General features: G+C 44.9%; 1 protein-coding gene across 1 annotated transcript; it reads right to left on the bottom strand.

The window, feature by feature from the left end:
• Nucleotides 1-681: 681 nt before the first annotated feature.
• Nucleotides 682-27551, bottom strand: LOC128309606 (DNA-binding protein RFX2). The gene is made up of 8 exons (XM_053046039.1): nucleotides 27149-27551; nucleotides 26848-27082; nucleotides 8564-8657; nucleotides 7982-8345; nucleotides 5547-5651; nucleotides 4746-5369; nucleotides 3693-4676; nucleotides 682-2881 (listed from the first exon to the last, which is right to left on the bottom strand). Exons 1-8 carry the CDS (start codon nucleotides 27542-27544, stop codon nucleotides 2771-2773), a joined length of 2913 nt encoding a protein of 970 aa, XP_052901999.1. The 5' UTR covers nucleotides 27545-27551; the 3' UTR covers nucleotides 682-2770.

The following is a 27551-nucleotide window of genomic DNA, read 5'->3' as shown; positions in this document are numbered from 1 at the left end:
GGGATACTGATCGACCATTGCAATACTTGGCTCGCGCTTGCAATTGCTGTAAGCAAGTGAACCGTGACTCCTTTCATGCTTTCAGCCCGAATGTAGCAGCAAGCACCATACGCCACTTGTGATGCATCTGCGAAAATGTATATCTGCAGATTTGTAGCCGAAGTTTAGCGAGGAATGCGTAAATCACGAAGTGATTCTAGTGAAAAGAACCTTAACCATTCATGCTGTAAAAGTGCGATGGGAGTTCGCTATCCCAATCCCATGCCTTTCCATCCTTCTTAAGCGACCATTGTTGCTGCATCAATAGTTTAGCGACGATTATCGTTGGTCCCAGCAAGCCCAGTTCTTATCCACATTATCCGAGTGACCACCGATCACCAAGAAGCGTAGAGTTAGAGAACTGATTTCTTTCACTGCCAAACTGGTCGTCATCGTTAGAGCCCCCTGCAAACATTCGCGTAACAGCCGGGAAAGTGTCGTTTACACATCTTCTGGTTTAAATTTATTTCACTCAAATAGTTTTCAAAGGAATCCATCTTCTGATGCAAACGGTTTCATTTGCCTTTTCGTCCGTGACACTTGTTTTGCTGTGTGTTTTTCATTAAAAAATATATCATCGCGGGCGTAGAACAAAACCTGGGAGCAAACGAGACACCTCCCCCCCCCCCCCCCCACGCCCATGCAACGAAAGGTTTAGGTTAGTGTGTGTGTGTGTGCAGTCTGTTTCGTAAACTTCTATGCTTTTGTTTTTGATGTGCAATTTGCTTAGTTTTATACGATTTGTTCACAATCATCTCGCCCGCTTTATGTTGTACTTCATTAGATCTGATCGCCGTACTGCGTGAGTGTGTGTTGTTGTTGTACGTCCCTTGTATTGAATTGCAGGGATCGAAAAATAATTGCACAATGTTTCTTTGCTATATTTCCACCAGCAATATGCACACAAACTGTTCGAGCATTTTGTTGTTCCTTTTTTCCACCTTTCCCTTTTTTGGTAATTTATGCTTACACATCTATGACTCGTCTTTGTCTGTTACACCGGCATTGGCGGTGCTTTCTTCCCATCATTACTCTCCCTTCAGTATTTGGTGACATTCGCGACTAGATAGCGTTGATTCTGGATTGGTGTGCATCGTGTGCCGCCGGTTGATACACGTGCGTGGTGCACCAGAATCGCAAATTTAAAAAAAAAAAAAACAAACTACCAAACAAACTTCTCGGCTCACAGGGTTAAAGCGTGTTCTTCTCTAAACAATACATTACAAACCACGCGACAGTACTGGGCGTTTCCTTTCTATATTTTTGTTTTACTTCAAATGGCCATTATTCGTTGGCGGCTTTCTGTGCCCGTACATGCAAATTGTAATGGTTACCGTACGTTTAAAATTTCTTCATTTGCCGTACGACGGCAGCAGGTTCAACACGTTAATTAAATTCTGCTTACACGTTACACATTCACGGCCACGCACGCGCTCGCCGATATACTACGTGCTTTCATATATGTATAAATGTTGCAGTTTCGCGCTATATGCTACAATTGTTTCTGTTCTGTGTGTGTGTGTTTTTTTTTGTTTCTGTTGATCACGATACAGGCACATACATTTTTAATAATCGGTACAAGTTGAATCTCACGCACCTCCCACGTGTGTGGTACACGTTTATCGTTTCCATTACCAATTATGCTCGCCGGTCTTGTCGCTTTTCCTCATTTTTTGTGCACCTTCCAACAAGCTGCACCCACAAATAAATTGTAACCGAGAGGCAGAAAGTCCACAATTCAATAAATATATATTCTCTTTCAAACCGCACTCACAACTAACCACACGGGCGTGCTGGTTCAATGTTGTCGAAACATTTAAAAATCGTTCAACAATATCCTTTTCTGCTCCATCTGTTTGTGTCGGTTTCTCTTTCGCAACTACAGCGGGACATCGGGTTTTCTTTATACTAACACGCAAGAATCTTCGTTACGCGGTGGTGTATGGCAGAAAATAACGTACATGCTAGGTCTGGATTAACAATGACTGGCTTCCGATCAATTCTACCTCACAAAAGCCGGCAAAGTTTCTCGATTACTTTTTGCTAACCGTTACTTTTTAGTAATAAATATCCACCTTCGCCACGTACCACTACCACTAGCAACTTTCTTCTTTCTATCTTTTGCTCCCGCCCTTATTTGTGCTTGGTAAATGTGTAATAAACTTAACCAAACAGGATGGAACAGAACGTTACTTTTCGGTATCTGAAACTTATTGAATAAACTTAAACAAAGAATAAATAATTGTATCTCCATCGAAATAACTAAAACATACTAGTGCTTTATCGTATCCTAACCTTAACGGATGCTTAAGAATGTAACCACACGCATACACATGTACATGTGCGCTGCAACAATGGCACTGCACCTATTTCCCCTTAAATCGCAACCGAAATCAAACACGGAATGACCTGAAAATGTAAAACATAACGGGGACATCCACGACATGGTCTTGTCGGGACGCGTCTTTCGTGCTTTCCCGGCACGTGAAACCGTATTGGCAGAGGGCGCACAGGCAGATTGTTGTACGTCCGGTGTGTTTTAAGTAGCGGTACGGGTAAGCTAGGCTAGGTTACAAACGGGTGTTGTGTGCACTAAATGCAAAGCACAGCAGGAGTGCAGACAGCGTTTTTGTCACCTTCTTCGTGGTTTATAGCGTTAAAAAGGAATGCTTTAATCGGTGCCAATTCGGGGGCGTTACAGCACAGCAGCTAAGGTTGCATCTTTAATTGACTAACTGCGCATCCGTTTTGCGTTCGGCTCGAGCTTGACGTTCACCATACCGTACTCGCTGTTGTAGAGCATTCGATCCAGATCGTCTTGCACGGGACGGGAGTTTATTTTCTAAAACAAAACAAAAAAAAAAGAAACCTTCAGTTAATTCCTTCATAATCACCAATCCAAGGCAGAATGGTCGATACGGTCGTTGAAGTAGAAATCTTTCAAAGATCAATGCTTCATAAAACCATACACAATAACGGCAGATAAAGAAGTTATGGTCCAATTTCGAAGGGTAAATTATTCCTTACTCGAAATCGCTGATCTTCACATAATCCGGAATACATTGGCAATTCATTCCCAGTGTTGCTAAAATACTTGAGTATGAATTTTCTCGGAGTTTTCCTCAAGTCTTATTCAAACAATGTACTACTAACTAACTTTATCAATTAACTCTTAACTAACTGTAGCTACTTGTCACAAAAAATATCTTTTAATTGTACTTTTTTGTTGTGCACAAATATTATCTTAAACGTTCGTCATTACGTAATAAATCGACATTTTCTAAATTTGACGAGTACCAGTGGTTACCGCAAATTTTCCCTTTCTAAAGCTTTCCGAAAAAAGGTCGACAAAAATGTCAATTGGTTCGTTTTTCGTTTATTTTATTCGTTATGTTTATTGACGTACCCTTGAGTATATAAACTAGCTTGTGAGATCATACCCAACACAATAGTTAGGGTAATTGTTTTACTTTAAATCACGAAGATAAAAGATTCTGGGTGAATTCTCTATTTGAAACAAGAAAAACCCACCCTAAGTTGTACAATCCGCAATAAACGTTAGTTTTGCAAGGGACATGGTAGCTTGTTAGTCGTTTTTTTTAATTAAATTAGTAATTTAACATACACTACTCATTGGGTAGTACAACACTTACCTCACCCATAACAGCAATCGGTGTAGTGTTGGTCGCTTTCGCCACCTTATGCTCGATGATGAAGAACATGTACTCATCGTACAGCAGGCGTATCAGATGAAAGCTGCCAAAGCTGCCCGCCGACCGTAGCGTCAGATCGCGGATCACCATCGAGCTGTAGAAGCTCCATTTGAGCAGGAACTGGCGCGCGGCATTGACGAAGCTCGGTTTGCCCCGGTAATCCTGCAGCGCATCGTCGACCACGTTCTGCAGCCAGCCGGCCCACTGCTCGAGCGTGTTCTGTTGCTGCAGTGCCGCCTTGAAGTCGTTCTCCAGTCGCTGAACGATCGCGGTATCGCACTGACAAATCCAGGAGGCCTGCTCCTGCACGTTGCGAAAATCGACGCGGTTCAGATCGCTCAGCATCTGCGCGATCTGGGTGCCGTTCTGCAGTACGGCACGCGCCGCCTGGGCCAGGTGGTTAAGAGAGGTGTAGCGGCGCAGCGTTTGTCCGAATGCGGCCACCGCGGTTAGCTTGATCGCGACGATCGGTTCCGGGCAGCCGCCCATCGCCGACGTTAGCCAGTTCTCCAGGTTTTTCGCAAAGTTGCGAATGGCCTGGGTCAGACCGGTCGGGATCGGTCGCAGCACGTCCGGTATCAGCACATCCACCATACTCTGGTAGAACTGCATGTCGACGTGCTTCACAAACTCCTGCACCGGTTCGCACTGCGTCAGTAGGTAGAGCTTCTGCTTGCTGAGATACTTCTCCTCCTCACATTCGTCCCCGTTGTTGTTGTTGTTCTCCGCGCGCCAAAACTCGCGCCACAGCGATTCGATCATGTTGAAGTCCAGGTTTAGTATCGCGTCTAGAAACGCCTCGCAGTGTTCGCGATAGATCGAGCGCAACGTGTCCACGTCCTCCATCGTAATATCGTCCGGCAGTGGATGGATCATGTCAATGATCGGAAACTGCGGTATGGCACCGTTTGGATCACCGAGATACTGTAACGGAAACGATGACGATCAGAGATTGCTCGCCAGTTCGTGTATGAGATATAAATGTTTACTGACCTGGGCGCAGGATTCGGGCATTTCCGCCTTGAAACTGTTCTTCTTTCCGCTTCGCCCATGATGCATCGACATACCATGCCCAGTGCCTCCTCCTCCTCCACTATTGCCGGTTCCACCAGCACCATGTTGCAAATGTCCTCCACCAGCACCGCCACCACCATGGGCCATGGAACCTCCAACGTTGCTAGCATGTATACCACCGTTCGCATGGTTCCCACCACCACCATGACCATGCATCCCGTTGTTTGTCCCACCCGTACCTCCACCACCATTTCCTCCGCCACCACCAACACTAAGCCCATTACTGCCGGTCAGCTGCTGATGGTGGCCAACCATCAGCCCACCAACGCCGGACCCGTGCTGTGGTTTGCACTCGATCGCATGCACCAGCGGAGACGTGGGCTTAATGCGGATGCCGTAGTAGTGGTACTTGCTGTTGCCCCGCGTACCCAGCCGACGCGTCCGCAGCCCGCTGAACACCGAACGGATCAGTTTGCCGAAGCTGGCCGCATTGACCGCGTCCAGCTTGTTCTCGTTGCAGTGCCACATGTAGTGGTTGTACAGGGTCGATCTCGGCAAGCTTACGCCATCCGCCGTTTCGTAGTTTTCCATCAGCCAGTTAACCTATGGAGCGGAAGCAAAACCAGACGGTACGAATTAGAGACCGGACTACTCGGAGCTGGAACTCCGCAACAGGTCGCGCCTTTAGAGAACTGAAAACATCAACCCATGACGCGAGAAAACCGATGACCGCTATCTCTAGCGCAGCGCGATAAGGGATATATGCGAGTGCGTCCTTACCGTGGCGGGCAGAACACGAGCCGCGTGGGTCAGGTTGGGCGTGGAATCAAGCTCCTGACCTACCGCCGACGCTGCATGGTGTGCGTGCAAGTAGGACGCTACGTCCTACGGATGTTGATGAAGGTGTTGATTATGGAAAGCAAATGGTGGGTGGTGAGCCAAGACAATGAACAAGAATGTTGTGGGTAAGCGTAACAGTTTGAAAAAAAATCGAAATAGAAATTTTGAGCAGTGGAGAAAGAGAAGAGAGAGAGAGAGAAAGAGAAAGATCATAGTGTTAGTTTTTGATTTAGGTGCAGTATGCAGAAGCGAAAATAGTATGAATTTAATAGATGAAGATGCAAAACCATTGTTACCAGCAACCATAGCAAGAGGTTAATTGAAATTCCTTAGTTGATCCCTAGTTGATGGTGCAATTAGTGGAAAAGTTTAATTATAAAATTATAGTCATTTAACACTACAACGGTAAAAAGTGCCACTTTTGGATATGTTGAACATTATGCTAATAACCAAATTTCAAATAAAAATGTATTCTCTCCACTTTCGTTTCATTTTCATTAAATTGATTTCTAGGGTTAAAAATTTCAACCGTACTTGAGGCATGAATTTTACGTATTCATACTATATTATGATCTCCCAAAAATATCAAAACGCATTCCAGCACGTCGAAAATTAGCTTAGCAAGAAAATGAGCATTAATGAGAAACGGTTCAAACGCCTGTCCCGAAAAAGCTCCGACTTCGCCATATGAGATAGCGAACCCTGTAAAACTAACATAATAGATATTACGAAAACACAAATAAAACAAATAAAAAAACACGAATTTACAAAATATCCACCCTCAAAAAAGCTCAATAATTCTCTGTTCAATTATTCTGATTGCGATCAGCTACTTTCCATACCAAGAACATTATAACCGCATTGCACCGTTTATAAAATGTTGATATATGTCAAAATTTGACTTTTATAAACAGGATTGCATCTTACACAAAGAAGAACATATGCCCATAAAAATACGGCGGTATTTTACTCCACAGATAGAAGTGGCAAATTCAAGTAGCGGCCGAAAACAAAGTAGTTATTTTCGTTGGAAAATGCTGTACAATTCAAAATGACTCCTATATGTCGTTCTAGTGTTAAATAGTTACGGATCATTCCGTGGTAAGCTTGGTTGTACACTCATATTCTGGTTACACAATCAATCCGATTACCTTTCAAACGAAAATTGCAAGATTTGAAAACAATAATTGCTAGAAATAAAATAAGAGACAAAATGAATGGCTATGTTTACTTTTGATAAAGCTTTTCTAGGAGATTTTAACATTCTTCCACCTAGTGATGGATAAATCCGATTTCGATTCGTGAATCTGAATGAATCTTTGAACTGAATGAAAGAATCCCAATCTATATTTCAAAGATACTATTGCTATTAGAAACAAATAGCCTTCAGTGATGAAACTACGATAAAGAGCCGTTATAAATAAATGAGTCGTCAAAGATACGAATATTCAGCCTCTAGCACTAAACGATGAATAAAAACGAAAGCTGATTTCATGAATGGGTTCTACACTGCCTTTGAATATTGAATATTGCAATGAAAATGTATCATTTTTCGGTTTACCAAAAGTTTTAAATTTCGCATTGCTGTGTTTTTTTTTTCTTTCGGAACGAAGCTATTGATAACTCCATTCTTCTCGACATGATGGCTTTATGCGGCAGTGAGTGATGTACATGCAATTGGGTTTTGTTTTACCACCTGAACGGGGCTCAAATGATAGGGAAAAGCCGCACACACTTGATGTCAACAAACTGCGAATAATTTGTTCGGGTGCGGGAGTTAATTAAATAACAACTCTACACGAACGGATCTCGAGCGGCTCAGAGTGTGGAAGGAAAACGCAACAGCAATAACAACCTCCCCCACGCAACATGGGTCACGGTGGAACCACAACCAAAAGCGCAGGGTGCAAAAATGTGGAAAACCAAATATCGAAGCGAGGAAAAACAACCATTCCACCCATGGAGCGTATCGAGTAGAGGATGTGGGATGTTGCATAATAAAAAATTAAAATACTGAAGCTGCATCATTGTCCGGTTGCTGTCGATGGTGGCCACTATCAATTACCGATGCGAAAGCATCATGCTCGATAACAATCGTCCATGCGTGTGCATTGTGCGTCATCCCGCGGTTAACCACAGCAGGCACTTCTGCGGATTCTGCGTGTGCCATCGTGTGCGCCTCAATGAAGCTGAGGTTGGAATGCGATTTTCAGCAGAAATCAGCTTGTGTGTACGGGTACGTGGCGATGTTGGTTGCGGTTCGCCAATTGCAACGATCCATCTGCGATCATTATTTCATATTTGTCAGGTGTTTCCCTTGCGCGGAACGTGTACGCTGCTCCGCAAATGTTTGTTACGCACACACACATACTTACCGTCATGTTTTGTGGTGACGCATCGGACTGCTGCTGTTGCGTCCCGGATGCGTTGCCGGTACCGAGCAGGACCGCCTCGTCCACGGGGACAATGAACTGCTGCTGATTAGCGTTGCCACCAGCGGAACCGCCATTGCCGGACGATACGGTCCCGTTCGCGTTCACACTGTTGGGTCCAGTCCCCGGCGTGACCGAACCATTGCCGGTACCATTGCCTGCACCGCTGGCATCGGCATGAGTGGTACCGGTGCCTGTTCCCGCTGTACCGTAGTTGCCTGCTGTCGTAGCATAATATTGTTGTTGCTGCTGCTGTTGCTGCTGTCCATTTGTGGTATAATCTCCCACGGAATACACGGGATACGTCCTGGAATGTTGATTGTAACAGGAAAATAATTAATATTAACATCAATCCTATGGTCGTGTATTTGCTTTTGCGGATTAAATGTTTCGCCTCAACGTAAACCGCCTGAAGTTATGCATAACGCTTGACATTCGATTGGTAAATGGTTCATTTTTTAGAATTGATATGTAATAATTTTTATAAACCTCCAGCAATTGACAGCGACTTCAACGATAACTTACATTTGTGACTGTCCCTGGCCAGAAGTGTTGTACATTTCCGAGTCGACATACTGCACGTACGTGTGATGGTTGGGAACACTCTCGGGCGACGAAACTGTTTTGGGAGGAAATAAAAAAAAACATCGAATGACTTGCGTTAATAAATTGCTTTCGAATCGATGGATGCTTTCGATGCTGAAAAAAATAACTGTCTACAAAATAGGCAATTGCCTTTAATTCTTTCCACGATCCACATATTTGATGATGTCGGTAAAGGCCGCTCTCGTTTGTGGGCGCAGCACACAAATCGGATTAAATTTCTCGTCATACAAAAGACCACTCATGGGGGGGCCATCGACAGTCGGCGTTCGTTAGTTTAGAGTCACACCTCTCCTTCCCCCCTACCCTCCCTGTTCACGCTCCCAGCAGAAAGCTGTTCCATCACGTTCCACAACAACAATCTCCCTCTATTGGTTGGTGCATATACATTTTCAATTGGCATATAGAGTGCGGGAATTATTTGACCGATGCGCAAAGCTGCTGCCATTTGCTAAAACCTTACTTTTACCAGCTTCGATCTTACACTACCGGACAGAACACAGACCAGCGAAAGGATATTTGAAATTAGGGAGATACATATATACGTATGGCGGTACGCCATTATGAATAGGCCACGTAAACGGAACGCTTTGAAAGGACCGTTTGCAAACAATGGGGAAGCCAGCCGCCTGCGGCCATTTTGTTTTTTATTCTACTGCGAACGGGAATCGGGTTTTCCGGCCCTTCGCTTGTGCTGGCTCGCTCTCGCTCTCCGTTCTATCTTTGTTTATATCTTGTTCATATCTGTTGCTGTATCACCCGCTGTATCCCAAGCAGTTATTATATTCATCCATATTCCAGATGGCTGGTATCATCATGCTTTCCACCAGGAACAGAGACGCGAAAGCAAAGGACATCACAAAAAATATATGTAGGGTGGTAGAAACATCAGCCCAGCAATGGGACGGTTCTCGGAGAATGTGCAAAAAATAAGTTTCCCTCCTGGAAGCAAGGAAGCGTACACAGCCGGAGACCAGGAAAGAAACCCGACGAAGTATACGGAGCCCGCCCTTGCCCCGTTTCCATCGTCGACCTTTTTCGTGCATGACAGAACAGCGCCAGGGACAAACAGGACGAATTTTTATCCTGCGCTTGTGTCAGCGAGCGCGAATTGGAATTGGTGGTCGGGGAATCGAGCAATTCCCGAGCGTCCGAGAGTCCCGGGATGTGGGTGAGGATATTTTTGGATTTAAACCGGGAAGCTGCCCGACACAACCTGCTTCCGAGAATACAACGGACCGCGCTCCACGGGATCTGTCTCGATTGAATAGCGTCCTAAAAGTCATGGCGTAAAGTTTGTCCCCTCTTTGCAGTGGGTCGGAAAGCGAGCAGAGAACGAGGCAATACAAGAGGGGATGGGGGGGATGGTTTTTCATTTTCTTGAAAGTATTTTTATTTTCATTTCATTTATGAATAGGAAAAATTGCCCGAACACACACACACACAGGCGCGCGGCGCTAGATGATATTGCACAGCAGGAAGTTGAATGTCGCAAGGAGCTGGCCATCATGGCGACTTGGTGGTGTCAGAACGTTTGGGACAGAATAAATCTGAACGTGACCGTGGAAGCAGGTTGGTGATGCTGGCAATTGGAACCAAAAACGAATTCTCCCTGCACAACCCAACATGGCCGACTGAATGTCGCTACCGGGCAAGTAATGGCTTTGTTGGCGTTTCTTTCAGCCCCACTGTTCTTTCTAGCGCACTTTTATGAAATCGTTTCGTACAAACAAGGGCGCTGTTTCCCACACATGTGACTGTGTGTGTGTGTGTGTGTGTGTCTGAATGGTCGGATTTTCCTCCAAATGCCTGAGAGAATCGTCGCTGCAAAAAAAAACAAGATCACGTCGATGGGCGCCTTACACCGGAAAATTGGCGTGCAAAAAGGAAAAACAGAGCACACAAACGGAAAAAAGCCCGAAATGCTTGTTTTGCATTGCCCCACCATTCTGTGGGCCATTGTTTGATCGGAGGGATGTTTTGTACATGCCTTAAACCTTAAAGCATATAAGATAGATTATGGTCGGGAACGCACCGGATTTTTTTGTTTTGTTTTACTCCACAATGACACTCATAAAATTGTTTGCGATTTAGTGGAACGATTACTCAATTCACATACATTCATTATTCCGCTCACGAGTAAACGCATCAGAAGGTGATGATGTGTGTTTTGGCAGGAATTTTCGTGCTGTTAATGTGTTCATTTTTCCATCATATTCGAATTTCAATCAACAAATAGCTTCAGAGATTATTCAGAAATGAAAGCAACATAGTTGGATAAATGAATGCGTAATTCGCCATAATTTATCAACTCATAAAAATATGCTGTGCTAAACATTTTGGTTTGAATCGTTGAATTCATCTGTGGGACAGCACACTACTCTACTGTGCTGCAGAAGTTAGACGTTAGTTTGAAGCTTGGATAATGCGATGTAATTGGTTTTGCGCTTAACGAATCTTTTGAGAAGAGCTTCAGGAGTCATTAAAATCATCAAATTAATCACAAAAGATACATAAATCTTCAACGCATAAGGAATTCTCAAATATAAATGAATCCTTGAAACTGTAACGTGCCATGATTTGAGGCATTTCGTTGTATTTTTTTCTAAAATACCAATTTTTACACAGATAACGATGCAGTCGTTTGAAAGATCGGTACTGCTATAAAGAAGTCTAGTCTGAAATAGTCCTTAATCCTTATTTGAAAAGCTTCTCTTCCTGGCATTACTATCTACCAGGTCTTGACTGCCACTTCTGGTTTATGAGACTTATGTTACCACGTAGCCAGTTAGCCAGTCCTCGGTATGGGGGAACGTTCCGGATGAGTTGCAGTGCTTGTCGTGTGAAACCGGCGCCACTACCAAACATCACCGGGCTGCTCTACACTCTAACTAAACTTAACTCTAAACACCTAAACTCTTCTTCCTTTTTATCGACACGACAAGAGGTCTAGGTCTGCCATTTCTGGCTTTCTTTTGACTTTATTCCCCCGTTGCTGGATAGTCAGTCCTGCATACCGGCGATTGGTTCGGATGGGATTTTGGTCCAGTCTTGTCGTGTGAAGATCCTTGCCATGCACCTAAACTCTTACTATACCTAACATTTCAAAAGCTAAAATCATCAAAGCTACGTAAAATTATGTTTCCTTGGAGATTCCAACACTTATTTTTAACGTTTCGAAGGATAAAAAACTAAGTAAAAGTGTTCACGTTCACATTGCAGAGTGATTGATTGCTATCGATATGGAAAAGTGAAAACTTCCCTATGGAAGGATACATATTTTATTGCACACAAAAAACGAAACCTCACGAAATAGAGCATGGTATTATCGCATAAAAAAGGTAACAAAGAAACTAACAAAATCGGTAAAGTTATCTCTAACCAAAAACCAACACAACTATCATTTCCCTCAACGATGAAAAAATCAAACCCAACTTCTACATCTCAGCTAGGTAGCGCGCTGGTCAGCAAAACAAAAACCCCAGAATTTCCACCTAAAACATTGTAAAAATCCTGCGGTGCACATTCGGACTCGGTGAATAAATTCGTTACAGAACGAAACCGTGACCCAAAACACAAACGTTCGGGACTGAGGTCCGGCTGGAATGGTTCGGTTGGAAACCAAAAAACAACACAAAAACATCGTTAAAAAATGCGCGTTTTAGCAATCGAAATCAACAGCAACAACAAAAAACGTTACTGCACGACTTGACTACACCACGTTTAGGCATCACGGCATGATGCAACGCAAACCCGTAGCCTTTTAACCATCACACACAGAACCAGATTGAAATCCTTTCAACCAGCAAAAAAAACCGGGGAATGCGCAGGCGAGGGATTTTATTGCACCAATTTAAAGGTTGCAACCGTCGTTCGATCTCGTCGTTCCGAGAACGTATCGCAATGGGACGCATCTCGGGGCGAGCTTGCTTGTTTTGGGTGCGATATCGAATCGGTTTTTGGGAAAAAGGATGATGCTGTCCATTTGTCTGCCTTGCTGCTGCTGCTGCTCTACGCAAAACACGTTCTCTCTGCAGCATTCCCCACCATCAACATTCGCTCTAAATTTCCTGGCACCGGGCACAATCGGCGTTCGAACGGAAACGCCAACCGTCACGATGCACTGCGATGGTGCAATAAAACGATAAATCAATCGCTGCTGCAGCCACGCACAAGAAATCATGTAATCTTTTCCGGTCGGTCGGTTCTGTGACAGCAAAAACCCCATGGCCATCGTTTCTTCACACCAGCGGTGAATTTGAGGTTTGATGCGAAGATGAGACACAAACACCGTTTAATGAACGTTGGATGCAGCCGGGCGTGGATCTGCGTTTTCTCTTCAGGGGGATCTCGAGTTCTCGGGGATAGTACCACGAATTCCTGCCAACTGGGCCGGAGGATGAGCACGGGAATGATGGAATGATTGGACAATCGCTTCATTTGACCATTGCCACTAACCGCTTGCGACAAATTGTGATTCCGCCGTAAAACCAAACCGCGCATTACATTCCATGCGTTATTGGCGGTGGCATTAACGGACAGCTCGCAGTTACGACCTGTGGTTAACGTTAAGATATTGCGGGAGATTAAAGGAATGACCGGAAGGAACAATCAAGAGTGTCGTATACTGCTTGTGGTCACAGCTTAAGGACATATTATCTTAAGCTTGTGTTTATGAATTATGGTATCGTACCGTGCAATTGTGTGGATATCTTGAACAGTTTAAATAAGAGTAATTAGAAATACTTTAAGCAAATGAAACTAAAAATCGAAAGTTTCAACAAATGAAATTAACTGAAATTGGGAAAATAAAAGCAATTATCGTCTAATATCCACCTTTATGATAATAGCAGACCAATATTACCCATCACAACTTGCAACAAACAAAATAGTCTATAGAAGTTTTATAAAAAATCAATTCAGAATCATACTTAACTTTAGATATAGACAGCAATTAACTCTATAACTGATACACCTTAAGATATTGAGAGTTTAAAGCATCTTGAATATTGTTTGACAAAGAAAATGGTTTTAAACAAAGTGTATATCAGCGAAATTCATTTCCAGAAATAAGGCAAAACAAAAACACATGTCAGTATCTGATCGATACACCCCATCAAATGAAGGAAACTTTCTTCCAATATGTGTCTCCCCTTCGAACAAACAGTTACCGAGCGGAAAAACCAATTCGATTAGCAATTTGTGTGTGCGCCGCGCTCGGCACCACGCACAAGATGGTTTCCCATGCCGTACGCCATTTTGAAGGCGCACTTGCGGTGACGAGTCGACTCCGCAATAAAAAAATGAACGCCCCCTAGGCGCAGCATCAGCAGAACAACCCAGCCGGTATCTGGCCGATGCGGATGCTGTCGCCTTTCCCCGCTCTCCGAGGACGATGTTGATGCTTCCCACTCCTGCCGCCATCTCATATCGATGAGGGACGGATTCGTTTTACGGCCATGCCACGCGGAATGTTGCGGGAGTGGTTGGCACAGCAAAGGCCAAATATGCGACCATTTCGATCAAGGGTGATGCCGTTGCTGCTACACCTCAAGCCACCCGCGCTCATACCGCGAGTGACTGCAGTAACCTCGTTGGGTGTGTATGTGCGGAAGCAATAAAACCAGGATAAACTATGCACAAACACAAAGACCAAGAGCATACACACCACATGCCGTAACGCAATAAAGCTTAAGGACCTCTCCTGGGCCGGGCGAGTCATAAACACATAAAAATACTAATGTACTTCGTTTCATCCGCCCCAGCCCAATGTGCGTGAAGGTGTCCATGTGCGACTACCCTCCTGCACCGAGTTGTTCTAAAGCCCCGGTTTTTTTGCCCACCCTCGCGCAAAATGGATGGATGATGGATGGCTCCGAGTGGGAGGAAGCAGCATCTCATGCACAAGGATATTGTTATTGCTCGACTTAAGCGAAAGAAAAATAATAACTCCGCGGATCGGTCCGACTCACCGGAGCGTGTACGCGTCTTCGTGTTCTAGCAATGTTTGTGCCGCGGGATGGGGCGAACCGTCCGCATCCGCGTGGACCCTCTGTCCACGGGCAGCACACTCTCGACGAAGTGTGCCGTAAACATAAATTTAATGTTGATTGGATTTCTGCGAAATGGCGCACATTACATTACCGCCGCGTGTGTAGCGAACCGCATAGTGGGTGGGACCCATACGCAACCCCGCGGATGGTGGCCATCGAAGGAGACAGCCCCACCCGACCCAAAAAAAAAAAAAACAAAGGGGCCAGATCACAAAACCGAAGTGTCGTAAAGTAAGCTCGTGCGAATTAAATCCACCATTATCGTAAAAATGCTGATGGTTCGTCAGCCCGGAAGCTGACAAACACTTGCAGCAGCAAGAACACACAAAAAATTAACTCGCATTTTGGGCAAATTTGATGAAGCAGAGGACAGACCCACACACACCCAGGGGAGGGGACCGTTAAATCACCACAACAGCAGGGCGAAGATGTTGTATCAACATTTGTAGCTGTCGCATTGTTTTGCACAAACTGTTTATCACTAGCCGCAGAAAATTATGTGTCCACGTACTGCACACAATCGGTTTGTGTGTAAAAATAAGAATGGCGGACGTGATGGGCGACCGATTCGTGCCTGCCTTTTGCGCATTGCAGTCATCGTAAATGCAACGACATACTCCCAAGTGGTAAAGTTTAAGTGAATCTTGTGCACTTTCGTTTTGTCGCTTTCGAAATTTGATTTGTTTTAACATTTATGTAACAAGGTTTTTTGATTGTTTATGAGCCGATTCGCTGTCAGAATTCCCTTGCGCACACTTTGAGGTCCGTCCTGAAGGGTGTTCCGGTTGACGTCTGCAACCGTACCGTTGATTGGCGTGATACATGAATTTAGGCATTATCCTGCTAGAAAACATCCAATTCATCCCGGTAATCCTCTCAATCCCCCGGAATGAAACCTCTTCCACCTTCCAAAAACACCTTACAATAAGTGAAAGGACACCGGTAGGAAAAATTGCATACATCTGACCATTTTTCAAAGCATACGTTAATTATGTTTTACACATATAAAAGATCGTATTTTGAAACATGTCAGTATTCACTTGAGGATAAGAATGGTTTTATGATTTACAAGTGCTTATCTACAAATGATACAGTACACATAAGTTAATACGTTATATTAAATCGTACGGTAAGGGACATAGCTTTTTAAACAATATTTTATTTAACGAGCGGTTAAGTCATCTCCATCTAGCGATGGCTACTTGGAAAAAAAACACATAAATATTTATACTTTGAAATCTGATTATGACAACAAATGCTGATTATTAGCTAAAAACGTGGTCTATATCAGGTTAAGCAGGGGAAAGCCACTAATTTAGGACAGTCAAACAATTAAGCAGGTATCGAGTAGAGAATCGAAACCAGGGCATACAGCATCGTGAACTCGTTGTATCCATTTTGCTCGAATTCTCATCGGATCCTGCTTTCATCGCTCAAGATCCTACCGGGACAATTTCTGAAGATTCCATATGAATATATCAAGCGATATTATTCGTTTTGGGGTACCAGTTTTTCTGGGAAGGTAATAGCGTTATATACGGCAAAAGTCAAAACGTATTAACAAAAACAGACTTAGCCCAACGTAGACTCCAGGAATGGTGTGACGAAAAACATTATCACTACATTTCGGCGGCTTTACGGTATCTTGCAGCATCTGCCGAAGTCTTCAGATTTCAAATTTGGACCCTTCCGCAAAAGTAGATAACAACATAAACAATCTCATAAATCGAAGATCACAAAGTTGTAGTGAAGACTGATTTGTATGTAATATAGACGATTATTTGCTGCGAGTTACGGGGAAGTTTTAGCGATGTGTTAGATGACAAGGTTTTACGCGACCTGTAGTAAAGTCGTAGTAGTGAATTAGTTTTATTATCAGCGCATTGATAACATCTGACAATACTTTCAATAAACCACAGAACAAATGATCATACAATTAATAAGTAACGCTAAAATATACATTACATGAGTTGTGCAGGGAGTAGGATTTCCCACAGTAGGACATGTTGTTGCAACGCCTATTGTACATCATGGCGCCGGAATTGGTTTGTCCGTTTGTTCTAAACCTCGCAACTTCTTCTGGTAATAACCAAGGCACAACACTCTGTACGACACTGCGGTGCAGCGGTCTCCGGTTGGGTTGTTATTTTGACGTAGCCACAGCCAATATCTGCGAGTCACAGTTCTTGGAATGCTTCAACAACTCCCATATGTACACATACGCACGCACTGCTGGGATGAAGTTATATCACACATCGATTTAACTATCTATTTTTGATCGATCAAAAGGTTGGTTTGGTTGGCGGCAGTAGCCGTCGGTCAACGTCGAAGTTCATTCGACGGCACCCATATAACACACCACGCGGTTGGGTATCGGTATTTGTCTCAAGGACGATTATGGGTGGCTCGTCTTACATTACCCGGCCATCGTTGTACACACGCCCCACTCCAGGCAACTGCAGCAATGCACCCGTATGTTGCCACCCAGCCACGCAGCTGGCTTCGAATGCCGCCGTAATCCTAGCTGCAAGGATTCTCGGTGTCCGATCGAACCTTGGGCGTCTCGGGAGCAAGTTACCATGGGATCCTGCTGAAAGTAGGTTACAACATCACCATCACTACTCGATGCTCGAGCCACTCAAGACGGGGTTCGATCCTGCCGGGTGGCCTGATTTCGTATGCACGCGCCAAACGAGCTGAGAGACGAACCCGAGAGTGTGGACGGGTCGTCGTCGGGTGGGTGGGATTGCAGATCGGCCCGAGTAGAGTAGCCAAGCGTCTCCGGGGACGGGCAAATCGAACAAAATCGATACCGAATGAACGTGGCACGCTCTCTTGTAGCGTGGGGACCCCGCGTATGGTAATGGCGAAAGCGATGGGATGAGATCTTCAGGGCCAGCTCATTCTCGGAACACTACTACGCTTCTCTCGCTCTCTCTCTTTCACTCTCCCGTCCTCACTTTCACTCGCTTTTGTTTCCAAACGTACAGACACAGGCACACACTTTCTCTATTGCACTCTATCAGCCATCATTGATAACTCGATTCCGGTGATGATCCTGCCCATCATCTACGGTCCCTCTTCTTCCCTTTTGCCCGTCTGCTGCAGCGTGAGAGTGAAAGTGAATTTTCTTATTCGATCGATGCTGGGCTGGAGCCGAAAGGTGCTGGGCTGGAGTGCACTGACTCATGCACTACCAACAGAGGGTCAGAGGTCACATGTAGATCTTACCGACACGAAGAGCAAGTGAGGTTGATTAGTTTGAATGGGTTTTCCAACAAACTAGACTTGACTGTAAGCTTTTCACCGATTTAATGTTGCCTGATTCCAATAACGTCAACAGTCACAGTCTTTAAAATCTTTACTCCCATCAGTGACACGACCTTTCACGTAAACTGCACACACCACTGGCCCAAAACTTCAGCTCCACCGGAAGGAAACCCCACAATTGAAGCTAGTGGTAGCAGCTGAGAAGAATCTCCAGTATCCTGTAGGCTGGCTGCTGGAATGTGCCGCCAGCGTACGTTTCTACGATGGCTGCAGCGACAGATCCTTAGCAACGGGCCACGACGACGCGACGGTGTAGAATGAACTGAATTCGATACCGAAATCTATCCTCTGGTGCACCGCGCGCGTCAGGACTTTTCCGGCACATATTTCCCCCTTGCCAAACTCGGCCACCGCACGCGCGCCTCCCACCCAGTCAGTCAAGCGCAGCATCCACAGCCGCAGGATTTTCTCGCCTTGTTACTCACTCGTTTACTCTCTACCCCCGGCTTTTGCTATCTGTTTCCCGATGCACATGGCACACGCTTTCCTTGTCTAACAGAGCCGTTGTCTCTCTCTCTTTTTCTCTCTCTCCCCTCACCTTTTTTTGCTCTTTTCTATTCGTCAGACACTTTGTTCGGGTGGGAATCCCTTCCGCATGCCAATATCCACCAGCCAATCTGGAAACGATCCACAACAACTTCTCGTTCCTGGCTGTTTCTAATGTCCACAGTTCCGTTGGTAAACAGTGTCACACGCGAAGAATATGACAGGTAGCGTTTTGACAGAAGTCTACCATCGAGAGGATGTCTCCGAAATTCTGCACGACACTGGAGATGGGAAATCCGAGATCAACACCAAAATATCTCATATTTTTGACGATAATCACCTGGTCCCTTGTATTCAGTCGCGAAATTGCTTTGGAAGAATGGACAGGCTGGTAGGAGTGGCCAGGGCGAGTGTCACAGAGCGTGCCAATAAGCTAGACCAAAACCTGATCTTCAAAGATCAGCGATATTAAGTTTCATATTCTTTCCCAATAAACACCATCGCACGATTAGACATATTTCCATCGAAAACTTCCGTAGGGACAACGAAAGCACATCGGATACTGCTAATCGTACCGTGATTGATTTCTCACCACCCGTGTCTTCGCAACGGATGCTGTAGCCCTCAACATCATGTCTACAACAAGGTTCCATTTCTTGGCGACCTTGACGAAACATCTCCAGAAGCTGCAGCTCGGAATGTTGGCCGCACCAGGCCTGGAAACGGTGGAGTTCCACCACAAACGTGTACACCGGAGCTGGGTGATGGTAAAATGGGCGTAGCATTCGGGCAATGCAACAGAGTGCACGGAGGGCCACCGCCACGCATATCCTTGAACGCAGTGTGCAGCCTCAGCCGATATCCTGGCGCGGTTAAGCTCCGCCCCGAAACGGCACAAGAGATGCGTGCCGGTACTGCCGTTTGGCGGGGAGTTCAAGATGTAACGAGCAAGAGCGAGAGAAGCTTAGGGTTCGCCGTTCGGCACCAGTGCATTCTCGCAGGCGCGCATGTCCGATATGTCCGGGAAGACCGGGAAACGGATGGTGGGTTTGCCGTGACAGGGCAGGATGATGGCCGTCATCTCGTTGCCGGATGCTCTTTGCTTGCCGAGTGGTACCGATTCATCCTGTTTGGTTGTAACTTCAGGCGGTACACACACACACACACGACGCCGACAATCAGAATCAGCGAGGCAACACACCTGGCATGCGGTTCGGTATGAAAAACACCATCATGTTTTGCTGAGAACGAGAGGGGAGAGTAGTTCATCGTACCTGCTGCAGCATCATGACAATATTTCAAAGATTCCATTCCCGATGGAACCTTGTGTCGGGCCAGATAAGACCACACACATGCACATCAAAAACAACTACGCACTTGTTTTGCAGTGAATGCTTCTCTTGGAATGGGAAGAACGGTAGTACTACGGGCGAGCCAAGTTGCTGAATAAATGTACACAACTCTTATACCCCGCCGCATCCAAATTTTCCGACAGCTCGACGAAGAGGACACTGCTCTCCACTGCTGGAAATGCTAGAAATTTAGTACTGGTCAGCTATTCAACAGCAACGGCAACGGATGTAGCCAGGTATGCTGCTGCTAGAGGAGTTTTCGTGTGGTTGACCGTTGTGCCATAACGGGAGAAATGTTTCATATTTATAGTGGAATGCAATTATTACATCGGAGATTTTTTTAATGCCCGAACGTAGAAATGTCTTACGGATGGGTGGATGTTTAATTTCGGTAGTTCAGGGGCTCTGAGATTCTTCAGAACCACTCGAAACTATTACAACATACCAGTATTTGTCCGATATTTCTGGTGCTCTGGCAGAGTTGGACAGGAAATGGTCAAATAGAACTACTTTGATACGTTAAAGCGGGAAGATCAAAGGTTTCATTGAGGTCATCCTAACTCTTTCATGGTTAGGTTGGTCAACGATTACATTCTTCACGTTTTGTGATTCATATTGAAATTATAACTGGATGGCATGGATGCTATTGTGGTGATGTCGATTTTAGCTTAATATTCTGCACGAAAAAATCTGTAATCTGTTTAAAGATTAAAAACCAAAACATCAGCACAATGCTATGCTGTCCAATACTTGTGCGCTCGCTAGTTACAAACAGATAAGCGAAACAATGCGAATGCCTCTGTGAACCGGAACAAGTGTCACGATTATAACGCTCGTTCGAAATCTTCGGCCAACATCCTTTCTCGATCGATGCCAATTGTTGGCTTCGCTTTAAAATTTTGCGATAAACATCAGCGCCACACAATGGATGATATTTCGCAACACGAACCGATCGGCTCCAGATATCGATCTCGGTGTTGCGCGATGGGAAAATGGTACACCTGTTGCATTGCCGTCACTCGATAGCATCAGGTTCAGAGCGGACCAACGGTGTTTGCTCCGATTTGCTCCTGAAAAACGATTTATACTCCACCGTTCAATATCACTTCACACAAACTGATGCTGCTGTGCCGGAGTGTTCATTTTATTCTCGGTGGAAAAATGGCAACATCAGCCGTTCGGGGTGAGTAAGGAACTCAATAATTTCACAAAAACCACTAGGTGCCGGCGAAACATGTGGTACGGCGGCACCATGTTCAGCGATATCCATCTTTGCCAAACTGTCCAAACATCTCGGTCCCCATTGTCGCAACCACCTGAGCGTGCGTGTATCAATTACCCGTTGGATGCACGTGCAGGCATCAAGCAGTGCCAAGGCACGTGTTGCATAACTCGAACTACCCATTCCGTACTGGCGACATGTTGTAGGCGCCTGAAGGGGTAGAGTACACGCAATGCATGAGCACTGCCGTCCTGGCTAATCGTGCAGGTGGCGACGCGTTCCCCCATTCTCCGATCGGACACAATGATGCGCCCTCTCTCGAGTCCTTCATCCTTTTCAGTTGTTATTATTTTTATCTATTTATTTGTATCCTTGCGCCACAGCGCAACAGCAACCCTCCTCTGTTCGTGCATCATGTGCAAAAGGTAAGCGCACACACCCCGTTACCCGCTGCGTAATCCTAATTAATTGAGGCGCAAATGTTGTCCAACAGCTTCCACCGTGGGCATATGTTTCCTGCTGATGGTACACCTTCACGGCTTCTGTTTGCCAGTCGTGTGTTTTCCCCCTTTTTCGATGACGGCCGGCCGGAACAGTACGGCAGCGAGGTAGCGAAACGAGACGACGCTTTCGGAACGGTTCATATGCTCGTAAAGATATCAAAGGTAAAAAATCAATTCAACTACAGCAGTCAAGAGTGATCGCACGATAGGTACGATATCATTTTCGAGTTGTTAATCCTCGCATTATTAAGTGCATGTCGGCAGTGAGGCCCCTGTGTCTATGTTCGGCTGCTTTCCCACTTGTGCTGGTCGCTGGGGTCCCGTTTTACAACCAGCAGGACCCTCGGCTCTGTTTCATCCCTTGCGTGCGATCCAACCACGGTGGTGGGCATCGTCGAACGCGACCCGAGCGAAAGACTTCGCCGACGAAGTCCCACCGAGCGCGGAGGGATAATTCTTCCAATCAAGACTAATTATTTCAGGATTACATTCGCTTCACTACACCTCGATGCGGCGCTTATCGAATGAAGCGCGCACACTCTCGGGCTCGGGCTCTTACGCGCGTCCACGGGATGCAGCTAGCTTTCCCTTGTTTTTCTCCTTCGCAATGCTGTTTTTTTTTTCTCTCGATCGGAAGGCACAACAGCACGGCAATCCGGACCGAAAAGGCTTTTTGTTGTTACCTTTTCTATGTTATGATTTTACCTATGTTCGGAACGGAAAGAGGATAATAAAATCATCGTAGGATAGACATGTGGAGATCGCTTTCGCTTGAACTGTTAAATCATCAATTGTTGCACAGCGTACAACGGCATGTTACGCTGTTTTATCGGGCTGCTCGGAATGGTTGGATTGTTTTAGTGCATTACCGATTTCAGCATTAGTGTAAATTACAGCAAAAACAAATTCAAATGGTTTTCCTGCTAAGCTTCCTACCGGTAAGCGTACAATCCATTTCCATGCTACTCCTTGCAGTATGATAAAGATGTTGTACACGTTGGCCAAGCAACTGCTCCCGTGTCAAATCAAATAGGACAAAAGGAATATGCATTATTTATTAAAAAGTTTTAGGATCATTCCACGATGCTCTAACATCGAGATGGTAACATACATCTTTGTCCAAAGAATTGTTGCATAAAACTCTCCAACTAAACATGGACTGTCCCGAAAGTGGATACAAACACGCGTGAACACAACGCATGACCGACTCGCAACCGTTCAAAGAAAAGCCAGCCACAAACACGCCGGCACAAACTGGCAAACGCGCTAAGAACAAGCCACACCGCAACTACCTTTCACCGTAACAAGGATAAATGAAATCAGCAGTCGATGATTTCAGCAAAAACTAATTTCCACTTTCCTTCGGTAGCACGCTCCGCTTGCACGCTTATTATGAACCGGCAAGACCACAAACTCCCGGCAACAATATGCCACCCACGCTTGCTAGCGACAAAATGTTCCTTCTTTCGGATTTCCGCCTTCGTCAGCCTTCCCGCCGGCGTATCGTCCATGCCCTGACAAATAAATTTAGATCAAGAAGATAAAACTTTACATCGATGCTACTTAGCCCAGATCGTGCATCGCTTCACGCGGCAAAAGAGCTGTAGTTAAGAGTTTTAATTAGTTCGACATCTTTCGAGCGGGCGGCGGTAGATTCGTTACGTGGCTTGATGCGATATCCTGACATTTTCGCGATGCTGTAAGGAACGAGCGATTCACGCGGTGGAGAAGTGCTTTTTTCTGAAACGATATCCCTGCCGGTGTCGCAACACACATCTTCTGGACGTATTATGGCAGGATGATCATCGGACCGGGAGTAGGATAAAGACACACGGTTCCTTGTGGTTACTAGTGTGAGCTTTTCTGTCGGAACGAACAGAGAAAAACCATTCCTTGTACCTTCCAAATTTCCGAACCGATTTGGAAGTCTCAGGATTTTCTCGCTGGGATACAGATCACACGGACATGATGGTACGTGGGGTTTTACTGTTGAGCATGTAGACACAACCGAGAAGAGCACTGGTTTGACACAGGAATTGCTCCTGCTGTACATCCTCCTGTAGGGAAGGTGAAACCGTATCAATTTCACCCCAATTACCGCACCAGCCAACCCTGTTGGTGTGCCACCTATAATCAGCTAGTCGTAAGTTTTTCTAAACCAGCCCAAACAACAGCCGGCACTGGCTGCTGATGATAATCTTAACGGGGGTGGCCAACCACGACCCTCGCACGGAACGGGGGAATGGCTGTTAATTTGTGATGCTTACTTTCTTTTACGCATCCTTCAACGGCTTCCTCCCCCCCGGGCTGCAGCTGCCCTCCCCTTCTGATTCCGCCCTCTGGAGAACGCCCGCCAAACCCCACTTGACGAGATAATGAGTAAGTGGGAAGGAGCAGAAGGTGGGATTACGGTTGCGCTTCCACGTCCCGACCACCGGCGCTAGACTCAAAGTGATACATTTAATTGTGCCGCCGTGTAGTTGCCCTGACCGTACGGATAAATTCAAGCCGCACGGTAAACGGTAACCGACCCTATTCAAGGTTACAACAGAACAGGGGGTCGCGTCTCGCGACCGGGCACGGGTTTTGCGCAGAGTTGCACTGAGCGTGTCTGATTACACGTATTTTGACGTGTTTGACAAGTTTGCCTGCGAAAAATGTCAGAGTGCAGGGATGTGCGGACAGCAGGCGGGAACGAAAGCCAGCCACACGGAGAACGATATCTTGCTATTATAAAAAAGGATACGTTTAATTAAGCTACTACCCGCACTATGGCCCAGCAAAACGGAGAGGGGTGCACTGAAGCGTGTGGCAGCAAGGAACCGAAAAGTGGTGAAATGAAATCGAGATAATAATAGATCAAAAGATGAGTTGTTTATCAACACTGATTCGACGTGGAAAGCGAAAGTAGGCAGATTTGGGTGTGAGCGCATCGTGGCGGAGGGTTCACGACATTAACAACATCACGATAATAGCATTTCCGTGCGTACATGCGATGTAGCAATAATGAGTTGAAAAAGCCAAACACGGTCAATCGCAAATAGAGAAAAAAGATACATTAAACTGTAAACAAACAAATGAAAAGCAAAAGAAATTTCCAACCAAAACATCGTCAATTGCTGGGGAAACATTGCGTTACGAGTTAGTAATTGACGTGATTATTCGTTTCAAACGATGTTCTGGTATGGTACAATGACACCAAACAGGAAAATTGGAATAAAATTGTAAGCAATTCGCTCGACGTCAAAAGGCGTCAATACATTACATCAAATCGTCACTGAGTGAAATTGGATCACTGAAGCAACCCATCTAATGGTATTGGCAGGATGCTTTAGACGCCCGGTTTCGCACACACCCACAACGGCATGAGGAGTTTATTTGTCACTTTTTTATTTGCCTCTTCAATGTACCCTCCGCTCACACACTTCCGAGAACAATTTACGCACCGGTGCCGCCCGAAATTCCTCACGTGTATCGGCGCCCACTTACGGGGCACATACATGCGATTTGGAGTATACGGCCAATGCTCTATTGCCAACGGTAGCCAACCGTGGCGGACGAAGCGATACACAGATGATCAATGCCCTTTGATTCTGGGAACGCAAATAAGCCTACATACAGCGCTGCGAAGCATCCACCAACAAACGCACGTGTCGTCACGCAGAGTGGCAATTTGCGAAAGGAAATATTTTTCCGACTGTTGCATTTTGGCAACGGACATACTTTATCCATTTTCGGATCCTTTTCTTCGCTTCTGGATCAATGACCTTAACATCTTACCCGTATGGGCTAATCAACTCGCTACACCGCATTATCCTGATCCCACGGAAAACGGATCTTCTGCACTTGCTCCGCGGGATATTCGCATACGTACGCATATGTCGCATACGTGAAGCTGGCAAAAATAACATCGCAACAAGCATCTGCATGGTAAACTTCCAGTGAAAATTGTGCAAATTTAAAAAAAGTTCAAAAAGCTTTAAAGCAATTCAGGTGCCATAGATGAGTAAATTGCTTCAGCCCATTAATATTGAATGCACTCGCTTGAGTTTGTCAATAAGATGATAATAAATACAAAATCGCTTTCTATAATACCAGATGGAGAACTATCGTTGTTGGATTATGTTGAATATCTTAACCTTGCAACTATAAGTTGGGGTAAGCCTGATGGTTCTATTAGTGGCAGAAGCAATATTTCACAAGATAGAACCGGTATCAAATCCTATTTCAATCCTAACTGAAACTGAAGCTGATCCTAAAAAAACTGATTATCCGGCTCCGAAGTTAAATTGAATACAGCAATCTAGTTATATCATTGATGCATAGCTAGTAGGTTACAACGCTAAGATGATCTTACTGCCATTTCAAATCCAGGAAACTATTAGATAGATTAAAAGTGACCAATAAGTTATAGTGACAGGTATTGCTTCTTTTGTTAAGAAATCAAAGTTCGGTGGTACATTTATTTCCGGACGAAAAACCAAAAGCTTTGTGTAAGTGATGTACAATAATTTGATGATTAAACATCCTGCACAATAAACAAGGAATATCTCGAGCAATCCTAAAAAGAGGATACGGTAGTTGAGGTTCTGTTGGGTCGAACTCAATACAATCGATTGGTGCGTAGTGCGTAATTGAGTATGTAAAAGACAGGATCTCACCAGGATCAAACATTGATGAATTTCACTTTTGTATCATCTACATACTAACACCGATCGTATTATCTATGCAGAAGCGAAAAAGAATGCAAGCTGGTGGTCTCACAAATTAAAAATCCGGAACCATTCAAATGGAACACTCTAAAGTGTTAAGATTTTCCAAAATGGCAAACCTTTTAAAATATAGCAAAGCTTTTCTTGTAATGCGAATTATTTTAAATGAATTGTTGGAATTGTGATTAAAATATAACTATTATCCGAATAAAAAAAGGTTTCGAAAACTATTCAGTTAAGTCAGATTAATAAAATACTACAAATTAGCATTGAGTAGTAAAAGTCTGTATGAATATTTAACACATCTTCAAATGAGCTTAATAATACAAATGTCATATAAACGTAGCTAACGTAAAACGTATATCAATGTAACTTTTTGGTACATAATACAGTATAAATACTTCGTGTTCTTAACTGTATTTTATATTAACGATAAAATTTGGTTGTGTTTGTCTGCAGTTATGGTAAGTTCTTTCTTTGACCATTGCCATGACTTCACCGAATTATCTGTCAGTCAGTTAAGTGTGAAATGAAACTAAATTACTCACCTGTTACAGTTATGTACTGTGGTGTACCGCTGCCAGGACTTTGACTCTGCACGACCGCCACCTGTGTCGTCTCCTCAACAGTAGCTTCCGATGAATTGCCACTCTCAACGCTTTCGTTTGTGCCCGAACCATCCAGCAGCTTCTCATTCTCCGGCTTTGCCTCAGCATTTTCGCTATCATCGTTTAAGGGAACTATATCGATCAGGGTTCCGTTCGTATTTATCACAATTTTTTTCTAAAATGCATAATAAGTTTTATATCATATTTTGGATTTGCGGTAAACGTTCGAGGAAATACTAACCTGCTGCTGAATGATTTGCTGCAGCGAAAGTCCATTCGCACTGCCGAGAAGATTCATGATGTTGGAATTATTCGTCAGTAGGTTGGTGGACATGAGTGTTCCTTTTGCGCTTCCATTCTTTAAACCGCCAGAGATGGCGATTGTGGGTAATTGGGAGGAACTGGAGGGTCGAGACGCCATGCCAATGGCCGAGCCCGAAACACTCACTGTTGCCACCTCCAACTGTCTACTACCGTTGGTGGTGTTGTCGCTATCACCGGGTTCGGTGGTGCTTTTTGGTACTACTGCAACACCTTTGTCGGATTGTTCGATTGTAACGGAAGCTGCCGTTGGGCTACCGGTAGTTGCGGGTATTACGGTAATAAAATTGCGTTGCGTTGCTAGCCGTGTCGCCATGCTTTTG

The sequence above is a fragment of the Anopheles moucheti genome, chromosome 2 (genome assembly GCF_943734755.1).
Source record: "Anopheles moucheti chromosome 2, idAnoMoucSN_F20_07, whole genome shotgun sequence".
Lineage (NCBI taxonomy): Eukaryota > Metazoa > Arthropoda > Insecta > Diptera > Culicidae > Anopheles > Anopheles moucheti.
Note: the sequence above shows the minus strand (reverse complement) of the source record. Positions and strands in the feature narration are given on the sequence as shown.

Bases quoted from the DNA above. Each gene is read 5' to 3' on its own strand.
- LOC128309606 (XM_053046039.1), bottom strand. From the start codon at position 27,544: ATGGCGACACGGCTAGCAACGCAACGCAATTTTATTACCGTAATACCC. The intron at 5,370-5,546 runs GTAAGGACGCAC...TCCGCTCCATAG, and splicing joins CTCGTGTTCTGCCCGCCACG to GTTAACTGGCTGATGGAAAA. The intron at 2,882-3,692 runs GTAAGTGTTGTA...GTTTTGTTTTAG, and splicing joins CGATTGCTGTTATGGGTGAG to AAAATAAACTCCCGTCCCGT.